This window comes from Heterodontus francisci, chromosome 7, assembly GCF_036365525.1.
Source record: "Heterodontus francisci isolate sHetFra1 chromosome 7, sHetFra1.hap1, whole genome shotgun sequence".
NCBI classification, from domain to species: Eukaryota; Metazoa; Chordata; class Chondrichthyes; order Heterodontiformes; family Heterodontidae; genus Heterodontus; species Heterodontus francisci.
The window spans coordinates 29835338-29850713 of NC_090377.1; the positions used below are offsets into that span (position 1 = coordinate 29835338).

Here is a 15376-nt window from a genome sequence, read left to right on the forward strand (position 1 = left end):
TAATTTGAAGTAAATTTTACCCTGCAAATGAATTTGAATTATCCAATAGTTCAAATTAAGCAATTTAAATAAACAGCACAGGAAGCTTTTGTTGCACAACTTCAATTTGAATTAATAGATAATTCAAAATTGCTTACTTGGAAATTAAGAAACCACTTACTGTTCTCACTTAATCTATTGCTCGATTTCCACTTTTACATAAATTGTGTTTTGTGTAGCTCTCGTTCCTTTAGCACATCCAATTTCTTTTGGAGTTAGAAATATATTTTGCTAGGTAATAGCCAACATCCTTATATACACTTTAACGACATAAAATACACAAGATCAATAGCCAAAACAATAGTGTACAAGTCACAGGAAATCACGATCAAACTTTAGTGCTGCTATACCACAACTATAGTCATGTGTTCAGCTCTGCTCACTAAGACATAAGGATGTAATTTAAATGGGGAATGCAGTGCATAGTAGAGACACAGGGCTGATCTTCCTCATCAAGGGTCTGATATACAAGAGACAGGAGAAACCTGAGTTTATCAATTTCGTAAGGTGGCACCCACGAGGTGAATAAGAAATTTAATAGGTATTTTGATGGTAAATCAAAAAAATTGCTTAAAACTAAACTGAGAGCAAGACACCTTGTTCAAACTAGTAAAAGCCAGATTTAGAACTGATATCAAGTCAAAGAGTAATCAACACAGGAAACAAACTCCTGGTTAGAACAGTGTAAACAAGAGATGGATATAAAAAGCACCCAAATGGGAGGAATTTAGGTTCTTTCTGGATGGATGAACCAAAATGAGCTGAATGGATTTCCTTGCCCCTAACTATCTGGTGATCTAAACAGAGCAATGTAAAGTTTGATCATGGCTTTCTATAATTTATATTCTACTGTTTTCGCTACTTCAATCAAAGGCTTTACTGATGGCTGCTCTACATTGATGCTGAAACGCTAGCAATAGCAACTCAAGATGTTACAACTAATCCTATCCCTATAATACATTACTAAAACACAACTTTAAAAACGTTATTGTCCCTTCTATTTTTATTTAAACTTTATAGTCATTCAAAAGGAGTGAAACATTACTGCGAGCTTCAGCCTTTTCTTTAAAAATTTTGATTTCTTCAATTTTTTGCACATCCCAAATTCATTTTGAAGACGAGTGAAACTCTGGAAAAATTGCGAGACTGGCTGAATATCACTTTATTTATAAGTTAAGTCAGTCATTAATGCACAGATTACAACGAGTATGTTCAACAGGTCTAAGAGACTGCTACTGCAAGGTGATGTCAGTAACCGGACAAAATCCAAGATAGTCTTTTCAAATTAACTATGCTAACTTCTCCAATTGTGAAAACTGATTTGGTCAACAAAATAAAGAATCACTATGAAAACTGAATGTTCCAACATTAATATATACAAATTTGATTAATGAAAACACAAGGGAAAATGTTTACCTTAACAGTTTTGCTTTCTGGTGCTTTGTAATGATTGCCATTGTGAAGAGATACAGGAGTGTTGGAGACCACCTTATCCTGTTTCAGAGTCCTCAACTCACTCATGATTTCTCCACTAAAGTCACCCATATGGTACCTATTCAAACAGTAATAAAACTTCAGTAGCTCCTACAGATTAAACCATGGTGCATTAGTACTGTAATTAACTGGCAAGTCAGGAACAAAATCAGATAATAACTAGGACAACATTTTATTGACTTAGAACACTCCTGTCATACCTCTTCTCAACCACATCCAGTGTAAGATGAAGCAAATCCCTTTTAGTCTTTTCCCGCCTCTTAATCATTTCTAGGATGGTAACTGCCCGGCTGAACTCTCGACGCAGCTTCAACATTTTTTCATATGAAGCTTCATCGTTTTTACGATTCTGTTTAAAAAGAAACCTTTACGTTTTATAAAACTAATATACTGAACAGAAAAAGAATCCTCATCATCAGACAAAAGCTCAGGCAGCTGCATCATTTTTCCCTCCCACTGAATTAACATTGTGTTTTGTTTACAGTTTAATGCATGTCCTTCTTGGTTTTGAACTGTGGCAAAAAAAAAATTATGAAACAGCATACCAAGGAGAGAGCATTTTTCTCAACTCTTCATAAACACTTTAAACTCCCAACTCAATAATTCTGCACACTGAACACAAGTACATTCTTACATCATACATATCTAGTGTTTTACTAGTAAAGGTAATATTCATTATTACCTCCCTATTCCAGAACTAGGTACCTTGTGTTGCACAATACCCAGAGCACAGGACAGTCAATATGATTTCAGATTTCCATCAATACCATTGTGAAGCCAATTACTAAAGAATGGGGGAAGACCAGCCAGGGTGATTAATTTTGCTTCCATGTGGAAAAGCACCTGGCCCCCAATGTTCACTTCCATCAACACTATTGAGATCAGGAACTTAAGCAACATGGACAACTGCAAGCACAGAACCACACTCACCTTTCTAGTCTGCATCTTCTCTGTTCTCCTTCGAAAAGCAACATATGGATCATTATTAGTGGAACCATCTCTTTTCTCCTGTTTCACCAAGGGGATGAGGGAGGGTGCCCTGCAGTTTTTGCGTTTCCTTGCCCAGTAATCATATACTGCTTTTATCAAGTAGTCATCTTCTTTCAAAAGCAATCTGGCCTCTTGAATAGATACAAGCTGAAGGACAAGATAGTTATAGAGAAAACTTTAACATTGAACATGTGATGGTACAACCATGTGTAGGCTTCCTGATTTTATGGTTCACAACTTCTGTGCTCATCTATACAGAAGAACATAACAGCAGTAGACCATATGGCCCCTCGAACCTGCTCCACCATTCAATACAGTCCTGGCCAATCTTCTGCTTCAACTCCACTTTTCTAACTGCTCCCCATATCCCTCGATTCCCCAAGAACACAAAAGTCTGTCTATGTCAACTGCGAATATACTCAACAATGGAGCATCCACAACCATCTGGGGTAGAGAATTCCAAAGATTCACAACCCTCAGAGAGAAAAAGGCTCATCTCATGTCTAAATAATTGACACCTTATCCTGAGACCGTGCCCCCATGTTCTCGATTCCCCAGCTAGGGGAAACAACCTCTCAATATCTCCTATGTCGAGCCCCTTCAGAATCTTGTGTTTCAATGAGTTCATCTCTCACTCTTCTGAACTCAGCCCAATTTATTCAGCCTATTAAAGGACAGCCCTCTTATCCCAGGAACCAAACTAGTGAAACTTTGCTGTACTGCCTCCAAGGCAAGTATGTCCTTCCTTGGATATGGAACCTAAAATTGTGCACAGTACTCCAGGTGTGGTTTGACCAAAGCCCTGTACAACTACAGCAAGACTTCCTTATTCTTGTACTCCAATCCCTTATAATAAAGGTCAACACATCTGCCTTCCTAATTGCTTGCTGTACCTGCATGCTAACTTTGTGTTCATTGTACATAATTAATGGAAGAACACAAAGGTGTAGAGGAAGTGAGGAACCTTGAAGTGAATGTCCACATTCAAGTCCCCGGGTCCTGATGGACTTCATCCTAGGGTCTTATAAAAAGGTGGCTAGTGAGGTAGTAGATGCATTGGTGCTAATTTTTCAAAATTCACTAGATTCTGGAAAGGTTCCATCAGACTGGAAAGTAGCAAATAAAATCCTTCTATTCAAGCAGGTTGGAGGGGGGGGGGGGGGGGGTGTGGAGAAGACAGGAAACAAAGGGTAGTAGTTGACGGATGTTTTTGTGAATGGAAAGCTGTTTCCAGTGGCGTTCCACAGGGCTCAGTGTTGGGTCCCTTGCTGTTTGTAGTATATATTAATGATTTGGACTTAAATATGGGAGGCACGATTGGGAAATTTGCCAATGAGACAAAAAGAGGACAGTGAAAAGGATAGCTGTAGACTCCAGTGATATCGATGGTTTGGTTGAGTGGGCGGAAAAGTGGCAAACGGAACTCAATCCAGAGAAGTGCGAGGTAATGCATTTGGGGAGGGCAAATAAAGCGAGGGAATACACAATAAACAGGAGGATTTTGCGAGGGGTAGAAGTGAGAGACCTTGAGTGCATGTCCACAGGTCCCTGAAGGTGACAGGACAGGTAGCTATAGAGTGAAGGCAGGATATGGAATGCTTTCCTTTATTGGCCTAGGTATAGAATACAAAAGCAGGGATGTAATGCTGGTTAGGCCACAGCTGCAGTATTGCATACAGCTCTGGTCACCACATTACAAAAAGAAAATAAATGCTCTGCAGCGAGAACAGAGGAGATTTACAAGAATGTTGCAAGGGCTTGAAAGTTGCAGCTATGAGGCAAGATTGGATAGGCTAGGGTTGTTTTCCTTAGAACAGAGGAGGCTGAGGGGTGAGCGAATTGAGGCGTACAAAATTATGAGGGGCCTAGATAGAGTGGACAGGAAGAACCTGCTTTCCCTAGCAGAGAGGTCAATTACCAGGGGGCATAGATTTAAGGTGATTGGTAGAAGGATTAGAGGGGACATGAGGAATAACTTTTTCACCCAGAGGGTGGTGGGTGTCTGGAAGTCAAGAACGGTGGTGGAGGCAGAAACCCTCAATTCTTTTAAAAGGTACCTGGACATGCACCTGAAGTGCTGTAACCTGCAAGGCTATGGACCAGGTGCTGGAAGGTGGGATTAGATTGGGCGGCTAGTTTTATCGACCGGCACGGACACGAAGGGCTGAATGGCCTTCTTCTGTGCTGTAATTTTTCTATGGTTCTATTAGGAATTAGTTAACTAGCCAAATTCTTTGTTCCATCAAGACTCTTCCAACCTGGAGATTTTCATCCCACCAGGTTGGATTACATTCGAGCCCAGATACTGGGTATGACAAAGCAGCTTTCTAAACCATCGTGCCAACCAAACACCAGTGTACATGCAGAGCCCTTGCAAACCCTATTTTACAGTTGTGATTTTGATTACATATGCCAAGTCAGAAATTAATATAATGGGTAATCCAAAAAGTGAATTTCACAATGCATAACCCCGAGTCCGGTCAGTTTTGTTTTATTGAACACGGTTTATTTTCTAAAATACATCTATAACTTTCTGCAACCAATGTGGAAGAGCGACAAATACTCTAAATGAATTATCCGAGGGAGTACATCAGCGAGTTCTGGTCTCTGGAGCATCTAGAAATAAGCTAAACACAACTGGAGCCAAGGTATCAAACCAAGGCAAGTTAACCAAGTTACGCTTGGGCAACCCCTGCTGTTAAGTTACCCACACCCAATGTGACGTGGCATCAAAATTAAACTTTTAAAAAGTATATAAGCAAAGGAGTACAGAACTGGAATTTGTTATCTAATATATTAGCAAGCAGTACAGTACCTGATTTCCACTAGCCTTTTCCAGTCGGTCAAACATCTCTTCAAATTGCAATGGCTTGATCTCCATCTTTCTATTCAGACGATTGAATAGGATCTCATCTTCAGAGTCCATGTCATAATCTGGCTGTTCACTATCTAGATTAAAAGCTATAAATACAAGCAGAATTAATTTTTTTTAAAATAAAATGCCACACAATATAAAACAAAGCTTTAAAAAATCAGTAACTTTTATCAGCAATAAGGATATGATGATAATTCAATGTTTAAGCAAACCTGCTAATTTCATGAAAATATGCAAATTAAAACCAATCTCCTGTTTGTAAGCCAGATAAAGATTTTAAAATAAAATTTAAAGCAAACATACCATTTACTCAGACAACTGATCTACACCAAAGTAAAATCACCGAAAGTCATCAGATTTTCCAATTTGCCTTTTCAGTCACTATATGTGCAGAAATACAAAGCTCTTGGAGACTAGTGGAACCTTAGAGTCCCTGCGAGATTTCCACACTGCACGTTTGAATCTATATTATAGTTAAGGGCTGAAGTGAAATAGAACCTCCCAAAGAAGAAACAGCCATGTTCCCCATTCTAAGCTTTGCCTTCCTACATTTTCTCTGCACAGCTTCCAAAACTAATTTTAAAATGTTAGCAAAAAACTTCAGTGAACTACAGTCAAACAGCTAAATATCTAAGTTTAGCATTTAATTAGACATTTCAAGCAATTCAGCACCCTGCATAAATCTGCACATTTTTCTTCATTCTAAATATACATTCTGGAATATATCATGGGAAATAAACAAAATCATGAATTTAAAAGTTTTAATAAATTATGAAAGAATGCAGTTTTAAAGCACACAGACCAACTACTCCATTCGTGATCACTGGAAAAAAATGTTCCTCCAAACTGGAATCATCTTAAAGGATCCAAAAGCAACAAAAAGGGCTGATAAGGAATCCCCAAGTCAGTCAGAGAATAATCAGATGATAAGCGACTTACGCTGAATGTGAATGAGCTGTTTCGGAACTTTGAATTCTCCCCTGTATAGACGATCATAGTAAGACACATTACTCTCTGCCTCAGGCACTGGAATAACCATATTCTCCCTTTTCTCTCTGAAGACCTGCTGGGCTGAAATAGCTCTCTGCAAATGATGTTCCTGAAAGAAAGGAGGGAATCTGCATTATAGTGACATTAAAAAGGTAGATTTAGATTTTCCCCAATGGCTGAGTGGTACAAAACTATATAAAATCAAAAGACAACAAATTTGATCCCTGATCTGTAGCAATTTACCTGATCTCAACTACAACACTACAATTAGCATGTGTTTCCTAGCTACAAAAGCACAGCAGAAAAAAGTCAATTTCACTTTCTTCTAGGAAGTGTATGTGTGGTCATTTGGTTTGACCAGAATTTACTGTAATTCCCCAATGTAGAACAGCTAACCAACGTTCAATTTCTGGGCACATACATGAAGAATGGCCACTTCCGCAAGCTACTGAAACGATTGCAAAATCTGTGTTAAATCTATCCCATTACAAGCCACCTTCAGAGGAAGGAGAAAATTGAAAGAAAATAGCAAATTTTCCAATATATACTTGCAACACATTAAAAGCTTTTGGAGATTTGAGACACTGGAACTTAATTTACAGTTTTAGATTGCTCAGAAGAGTGGTGACAAAAGACAGAAAGACTGTCCACCTTGGCTTAGGCTAGCTAGATTACCTGCCATTACTATTTTCTTATGGCAATATCATGCTTCAGCGCACGTTCCATTGTTAAAATGTGGTAGTGTTGGAGCTCTGAAGAGATGAGACTCAAATATATAATATACAAATTTACCAACAACTCAGCAGCTGGTCCATATTATAAAAATAGGGCATAACATTCCATCAGGTGATTTATTTAGCTATATTATTTTGTATGTCGGATTTGTATTATTGGGGAGTGTTTTGGGGGCTAATGGCGCAGAAGACTGCGGAGGACTAGTTACAGCTGGCCAACAAGGTGGTGGGGGGAATGGGCATTATTGTGGGGCTGGTCAAGAATGATGGTAAACAGGACAGATTGTAGAGGTCTCCAGGTTGAGACATGCAGAGAAGAACTGGGTGGACTGAGTCAGGCTTCTGAAGAGAACATGGGGAGTGGGTCAGATCAGGCTGATGAAGGGAGCAGTAAGAGAGCGGGTCTTCCCTTTGGAAGGATTTGCAGAGATGAAGCCGAAGTAAAGGGGTGCTTCCTATGATAGAAATGGACCGCAGACAATTAGAAAGGACAAAGGCATTTGCAGTGAAAAATAGGCAACACGGCCTACCTTTCAGGTGGACACAAAAGATCCTACGACACTATTCGAATATCAGGGAAGTTCTCCCTAGCCAAAATTATTTCCCCAATCAATGTCACATAAAATATTAAGTTATTTGTTTGTTGTTCGTGGGACTTTGCTGTGTGCACAATGACTGTATTTTCCTACATTACAATAGTGTCAACACTTCAGAACTGCTTAATTGACTGTGAAGCACTTTAGGGCATCTTACGGTCATGAAAGATGCTGACACAAATGCCAAGTTCTTTTTCATTCTAGTCCAATTGAAGCTTTAGCCAAATACCCCTAAACTATAAGTAAATCTAGTGATCCAAGGTACAGGAATTACTGACACACCAAGGTCAGCAATATACTATCAAAAATGTGTCAGATTTACTGCGAAACTACATCATCTGAAATTCACAGTCGATTCTCTTTAGAAGGTATGAAAATGCTTCAGATTGCAGGTGAAAGTTGCGATTTTTATGCAAGTAAACTACCGGTTGCATAACACTGTCCCAATAATGTTTAATTTAGCACCCAACTATCACCCCCAACAGCATAATGTTATATTTTCCATCTCCAACTTCAGTAAACTGCACTATATCTAATTCACTCAGTATCTTTCCTTAATGGCAGTAATTTGATAAACAGGACAATTTTAACAGGGAGTCTGAATTATTGGGTTTCAACTGTACCTGCAATTTGAAAGGTGTTTCCTAGCTCTTGTGTGCTGTGAAGGGATTGACTTGAAAGCAGCTCAAAGCACCAGAGCAGCAAAAGGTCCCACATAATTGCCTTTTATAATATAAACTGAGCAGCCCTGTAAATGGGAAGTAAACAGGCAAAGTGAATCATTAAAAAGGTGGCAGCGCAAGTATGAGGTTGTAAAAGCTTTGCATCTAATGCGCATCCGCAGCATCACACCTTCCAAAGAGGATGGCCTCAGATGCATCTCATATCTCCATCACCCATAAACTAAAGTTAAAGATCTCTTATTCAAGACATGTTTGAGCAAACATTTTCTCTCTCACTCAGGTCAGTGTATTTATAAATACTATTTGGTAATTTATTGCAAAAAATGTCTGTGAAAGATCTGGTTGGGATGTGGGGTATGAGTTGAAAATTTCATCTCACTCTTGGGTGTTAGAAATTTCTAGCTATTGTGGAAGGAGAGGAGAAAGACAGAGGAAAACCAAGCAAGTGAGAGGAGGGGAGAGAAAGATACACTGGTCATAGAAACTGTACTTTTCATCCTTCTCTTGTAGAATAATACCAGAGTGCACCACAGCCTTCACATGACAACCAGGTAGAAAAACACAGGGGTTATATACAGAAAGCAGATCATCTGTTCTGTTGCTCAGTCAGAAGAGTGCAACACTTAGAGGAAGCTTGCCCTATATACACAAGCCTTTTCATACAATTATAAATGAGACACACATAGTGGAATTTGCCATTTTTACCCTGCTCCTGCAAAACTACAATATTCAAAATATAATGCGACTATCCACATCATGGGACAACCAGACAAGTTTAGATTCCCAACAATTTCTACAGTTTAAGCTACAAGTATCTCCTCTCCTACAATTTCCCTGCTCTTTCCACATACACTTAATAATGTTCAAAAATGTATGCAATCTTTGCAAATGTTGTACTTTACGGTGATACATTCCATATTCTATCAACCCATTGTGTGAAATAAAGTATTTTACCTTCCCCTATACATGATACTAATTCAACAAATGGAAACAGTCTTTCATTATTTACATGATCAAACTTTAAAAAATTGAACACTTGTGTTCAATACTTCTTAAACTTTACTCTTCTTGTGAATATAGCACTAGTTTTTCCAAATCTATCATAAAATATATCCACTTCTGCAGGCCATTATTCTAGTGAAATCTATTCCAAATCTTTTCCATGGCTCCAATTTTATTTCAACAATAGTGTTGGGGCGGCACAGTGGTTAGCACCGCAGCCTCACAGCTCCAGCGACCTGGGTTCAATTCTGGTACTGCCTGTGTGGAGTTTGCAAGTTCTCCCTGTGTCTGCGTGGGTTTCCTCCGGGTGCTCCGGCTTCCTCCCACAGCCAAAAGACTTGCAGGTTGATAGGTAAATTGGCCATTATAAATTGCCCCTAGTATAGGTAGGTGGTAGGGGAATATAGGGACAGGTGAGGATGTGGTAGGAATATGGGATTAGTGTAGGATTAGTAGAAATGGGTGTTAATGGTCGGCACAGACTCAGTGGGCCGAAGGGCCTGTTTCAGTGCTGTATCTCTAAATCTAAAACCAAATGTAGCCCAATATCTTGTACAGATTCAGCACAATTACTTTATATCCAAAGTTCCCATATCATTTGCCTTTTCATATGGCCTTTTTATCTTTCACCCTAACTACCACTGCTCCCACACGCCACTGAAAAAAATTAGGGTGCATTTCCATTCCCAGTTCTTTTCCCCCAAAAACTAGTGATGCTGAACTGCCACTCCCACATGCAGCAAGTAGGTAATTTTTAACACAATTACTTTCTGCCACCAGTGGTGGTGTGCAAAAAGGATGCAGAAAATATCTATTCACTAGGCATGAAAACTAGTTCGCTTTGTTGTCTGTCAGTTAAGTATTTCACAGTATGACAGTACATAGACAATGGATAGCCTTTAAGGACTATACATTCCTTCAAGGCACAAAAACCCCAAAAGTAAAGGCAGTCAACCGTGGAGAACAAAGCAAGTTGAGGGTTGTATAAGATTAAAAGAAAAGGCCTACAAAGATGCCAGAAATATTAGTAAGCCTGAGGATTGGGAGGATTTTAGAATACAGCAAAGGAGGACCAAGTAACTGAAAGAAAGGAAGAATAGAATATGAATGTAAAGGTAGCAAAAAATATAAAAACGAACTGTAAAAGCTTCTAAAGGTACATAAAAAGGAAGCGTTTGGCTAAGACAAATGTGGGTCCATTACAGGGAGAGTCAGGAGAATTTATAATGGGGAATAGAGAAATGGCAGAGAAGTTAAATGATTACTGTGTCTGCCTTCACTGAGGAAGATACAAGAAATCTCCCAGAATTAGAGATCCAAGGGGTTAGGGGGAAAATGAGGAACTGAAGGAAAGTATTAGTAAGGCTGTATTGGAGAAATTAATGGGTCTTAAGGTTGATAAGTCCCCAGGACCTGATATTCTACATCCCAGAGTGTTGAAAGAGGTAGCTATGGAGATAGTGGATGCATTGGTGATCATCTTCCAAAATTCTGGAGCGGTTCTTGCAGATTGGAAGGTCGCAATGTCACCCCACTATTTAAGAAGGGAGGGAGAGAAAACAGGGAATTACAGACCTGTTAGCCTTACATCAGTTGCTGGGAAAATGCTAGAATCTATTCTAAAGGATGTAGCAAATGGACACTTGGATAATAATGATCTGATTGGGCATAGTCAACATGGACTTATGAATGGGAAATCATGTTTGACGAACCTGTTGGGAGTTTTATGAGGATGTTACTAACAGAATTGATAAAGGGGAGTCGGTGGACGTGGCATACTTGGATTTTCAGAAGGCTTCTGATAACATCCCCCACAGGAGGTTGGTTAGCAAAATTAAAGCACATGGGATAGGAGGTATTATACTGGCATTGATTAAGGATTAACAGGCAGAAAGCAGTGAGTAGGAATAAAAGTCATTCTCGCATTGGTAGGCTGTGACTAGTGGGGTACTACAAGGATCAGTACTTGGCCCCCAGTGGTTCACAATATATATCTCAATGATTTGGACATGGGGACCAAATGTAGTATTTTCAAGTTCGCGGATGACACAAAACTAGGTGGGAATGTGTGTTGTGAGGAAGATGCAAAGTGGTTTCAAGGGGATTTGGACAGACTTAGAGTGGGCAAGAATATGGCAGATGGAATATGAAGTGGAAAAATGTGAGGTTGTCCACTTTGGTAGGAGGAACAGATGTGCAGAGATTTTCTTAAACGGTAAGAGATTAGAAAGTGCAGATGTACAAAAGGGACCTGGGTGTCCTTGTCAATAAGTCACTGAAAGCTAATATGCAGGTGCAGCAAGCAATTAAGGCAGCTAATGGTGTGTTAGCCTTTATCGTTAAGAGGATTTGAGTACAGGAGTAGTGGAGTCTTGCTTCAATTGTACAGGACCATGGTTAGACCACACCTGGAGTACTGTGTGCAGTTTTGGTCCCCTTATCTTAGGAAGGATATTATTGCTATAGAGGGAGTGCAACAAAGGTTCACCAGACATGCGCCTGTATTCTCTAGGGTTTCAAAGAATGAGATGTGATCTCATTGAAACAAAATACTTAAAGGGATAGACAGAGTAGATGCAGCCAAGATGTTTCCCCTGGTTGGGGAGTCTAGAACCAGGGGACACAATTTCAAAGGGGGAAGCCACATAGGAGAGATGAGGAGAAATTTCTTTACTCAGAGGGTTGTGAATCTTTGGAATTCTCTACCCCAGAGGGCTGTGGAAGCTCATTTATTTTTATTTTAGATACACAGCACTGAAACAGGCCTTTCGGCCCACCAAGTCTGTGCCGACCACAACCACCCATTTATACTAACCCTGCAGTAATCCCATATTCCCTACCACCTACCTACACTAGGGGCAATTTACAATGGCCAATTTACCTATCAACCCGCAAGTCTTTGGCTGTGGGAGGAAACCGGAGCACCTGGCGAAAACCCACGCGGTCACAGGGAGAACTTACAAACGCACAGGCAATACCCAGAATTGAACCCGGGTTGAGTAGGTTTAAAGCAGAGATTTCTAAAGACAAATGACAAAGGGGATATGAGGAGTGTGGGAAAAAGGCATTGAAATGGAAGATCAGCCATGATCATATTGAATGGTGGGACAGGCTCGATGGGCTGTATGGCCTACTCCTGTTCCTATGTTCACAGACCAATAGTAGACAATAGTTAAAGAAAGTGTAGTTCTAATTGAAGCTGAAAAAGGATACCTTCCTATGGAGGATGATAAAATGGGAGGGATACTAAAATGAAACCTTCATCTCAAAAGAGTGCATCGTGGAAAGAAAGGGAAACAAGAGGTAGACGTGAAACAATTAGGATAATTACAAAGAAGAATACCGAAAAAAAACCTGGAGCAACTCAAAAGTGGAGAACACACCAGACCCTGATAGCACACTTATTAAAATACTAAAGGAAGTTAGAGAGGAAACAGCAGAGGGTTCAACAGCAATCCTTTAAACACCCTTAGATAAAGTTATACCAGAGGGTTAGATGTTGCCAAAAGGAAAAGGTTAAATCAGGCAACTATAAACAAGTCATCCCAACATGGGTAGTTGGTAAGCTTCTAGGGGCCATAAGATCAATATTCATCTAGAAACATGCATGTTAACTAAGGATAGCCAGCATGGATTGCTAATTACTAAATTTGTCAAAACTTGATTGAGTTCTTACAGGAAATAACAAAGCACTTTGATAAAAGAAATGCAACAGATGTTGCATAAATGGATTCCCAAAAGCCATTAAATAAAGTGCTGCATAGGTAGCTGTTAATAAAATCAAGGGGCACAGTATTAAAGGTAGTGTAGCAGCATGGATAGAACTTGCTTAAGAGAGGGAAAACAAAATAGTGGATAATGGACATTCTTCAGATTGGGATGTAAACAATGCAGTGCCCCAAGAGTCACTTTTGGAGCCACTGCTCTATGTTTATTAAACATCTCAAATCTGTGCATATTTGTGTCAACAACTTTGTGATAAATTCCCTTTCCATACTCAATGTAAATTGTCTACATAATCTGTCAAGCTGTAATTACATCCTTTCTGCAGCACCAGCACTGGTGGCAGAATGTAATTATTGTGTTAAAAATTTGTATTATATATGTGGACATTGGAATTTATAGAATGGAATCATACAGCATATGAGGTGACCATTCAGTGCATCACACCTGTGCTATCTGTTTGAAAGGGCTATCCAATTAGTTCCACACCACTGCTTGCCCCAACAGGCCTACAATTTTTTTTTAAAAATTACTTATCCAATTCCCTTTTGAAAGTTACTACTGAATCAGCTTTCACCGCCCTTTCAGGCAATACATTACCAACCATAATAAGTACATACAAATATTTCTCATCTTCCCTCTGGCTCTTTTGCAAATTACCTTAAATCTGTGCCCTCTGGTTACTGACCCTCCTGTCAGTGGAAACATTTCTCCCTCTACTAAACCCCAGATATTTTTAAGCATCTCTATTATATCTCCCCTCAACTTTCTCTGCTGTAAGGAAAACAATACCAGCTCTTCTCGTGTTTCCACATAACTTTAAGTCCCTTATTCTGGGTATTGTTCTAGTAAATCTGTTCTGCACCCTCTCCAAGGGCTTAACATCATTATGGGCGGCACAGTGGCGCAGTGGTTAGCACCGCAGACTCACAGCTCCAGGGACCCGGGTTCGATTCTGGGTACTGCCTGTGCGGAGTTTGTAAGTTCTCCCTGTGTCTGCATGGGTTTTCGCCGGGTGCTCCGGTTTCCTCCCACATCCAAAAGACTTGCAGGTGATAGGTAAATTGGCCGTTGTAAATTGCCCCTCAGTGATAGGGAATATGGGATTACTGGAGGGTTAGTATAAAGGGGTGGTTGTTGGTCGGCACAGACTCGGTGGGCCGAAGGGCCTGTTTCAGTGCTGTATCTCTAAATAAAATAAAGTGTGGTGCCCAGAACTGAACACAATACACCACTGAGGGCAAACCAGTGACTTACAAAAGGTTTCGCATAAACTTCCTGGTTTTGTAACTATGCATTCATTAATAAAGCCAAGGATTCCCTATGCTTTAAAAATAAAAGCAATCTCAACTTGTCCTGCCACCAAAGATTATGTACATAACCCTTCCCCACCCCCTCCCCACACCTGGTTTCTCTGTTCCTGTGAACCCTTCAAAATTGTAACATTTTTATTCGCCTCTCTTCATTCTTCCTTCCAATAGGCATCATTTCTCTGCATTAAATTTCATCCACCATTTCAGTCTGTCTATGCTCTCCTGAAGTGTACTATCCTCCTCATTTATAAAAATGAGGTGACCAAATATATATAAAAGAACATATGGCTCTAAAGTGGGTAGTGAATTAGATAGGCCTACCCTGAAATCATTGTTCCTTCACCCTCGAATACCTGAATACAACACAATTTCCCCATGCAAACTGCTACAGCAGATTAGTAATAAATAATCAGAATTTAGTCATAAGAGATACAGCACCGAAACAGGCCCTTCAGCCCACCGAGTCCACGCCGACCATCAACCACCCATTTATACTAATCCTACATTAATCTAATTTTCCCTCTCACATCCCCACTTTCCCTCAATTCTCCTACCACCTACCTACACTCGGGGCAATTTTTTTTTTACAACAGCCAATTTACCTATCAACCCACAAGTCTTTGGCATGTGGGAGGAAACCGGAGCACCCTAAGGAAACCCACGCGGTCACAGGGAGAACTTGCAAACTCCACACAGGCAGTGTCCAGAACTGAACCCAGGTTGCTGGAGCTGTGAGGCTGCGGTGCTAACCACTGCGCCACCCTTGGGTACACTATCAAAATGTGAAGACATTACAAAAATTGAGAGCATGGTTAATTGTGAAGAGGACTGCTAGTGTTGGTGGACTGCACAGATAGAGGTCAGATAAAATTTAATACAAAAATTGTTTATATTTGGGAGGAAAAGTAAGGAAAGGTCACAAACATGATAAAACTTT

General features: G+C 39.9%; 1 protein-coding gene across 6 annotated transcripts in view; it reads right to left on the reverse strand.

Moving 5' to 3' along the window:
• The window catches only part of epc2 (enhancer of polycomb homolog 2 (Drosophila)), a 62343-nt gene that overhangs the window by 25459 nt on the left and 21508 nt on the right, over nucleotides 1-15376 (reverse strand). For 5 of the 6 annotated variants that reach the window (XM_068034959.1, XM_068034958.1, XM_068034955.1 and 2 more), the window contains 5 exons: nucleotides 6338-6497; nucleotides 5339-5484; nucleotides 2464-2670; nucleotides 1734-1882; nucleotides 1456-1591 (listed from right to left, as the gene is read on the reverse strand). In XM_068034959.1, coding sequence (XP_067891060.1) covers nucleotides 1456-1591; nucleotides 1734-1882; nucleotides 2464-2670; nucleotides 5339-5484; nucleotides 6338-6497 — 798 coding nt within the window. Of the gene's footprint in view, nucleotides 1-1455; nucleotides 1592-1733; nucleotides 1883-2463; nucleotides 2671-5338; nucleotides 5485-6337; nucleotides 6498-8341; nucleotides 8467-15376 lie in introns of all 6 variants that reach the window. The other variant, XM_068034960.1, reaches the window with a different exon arrangement.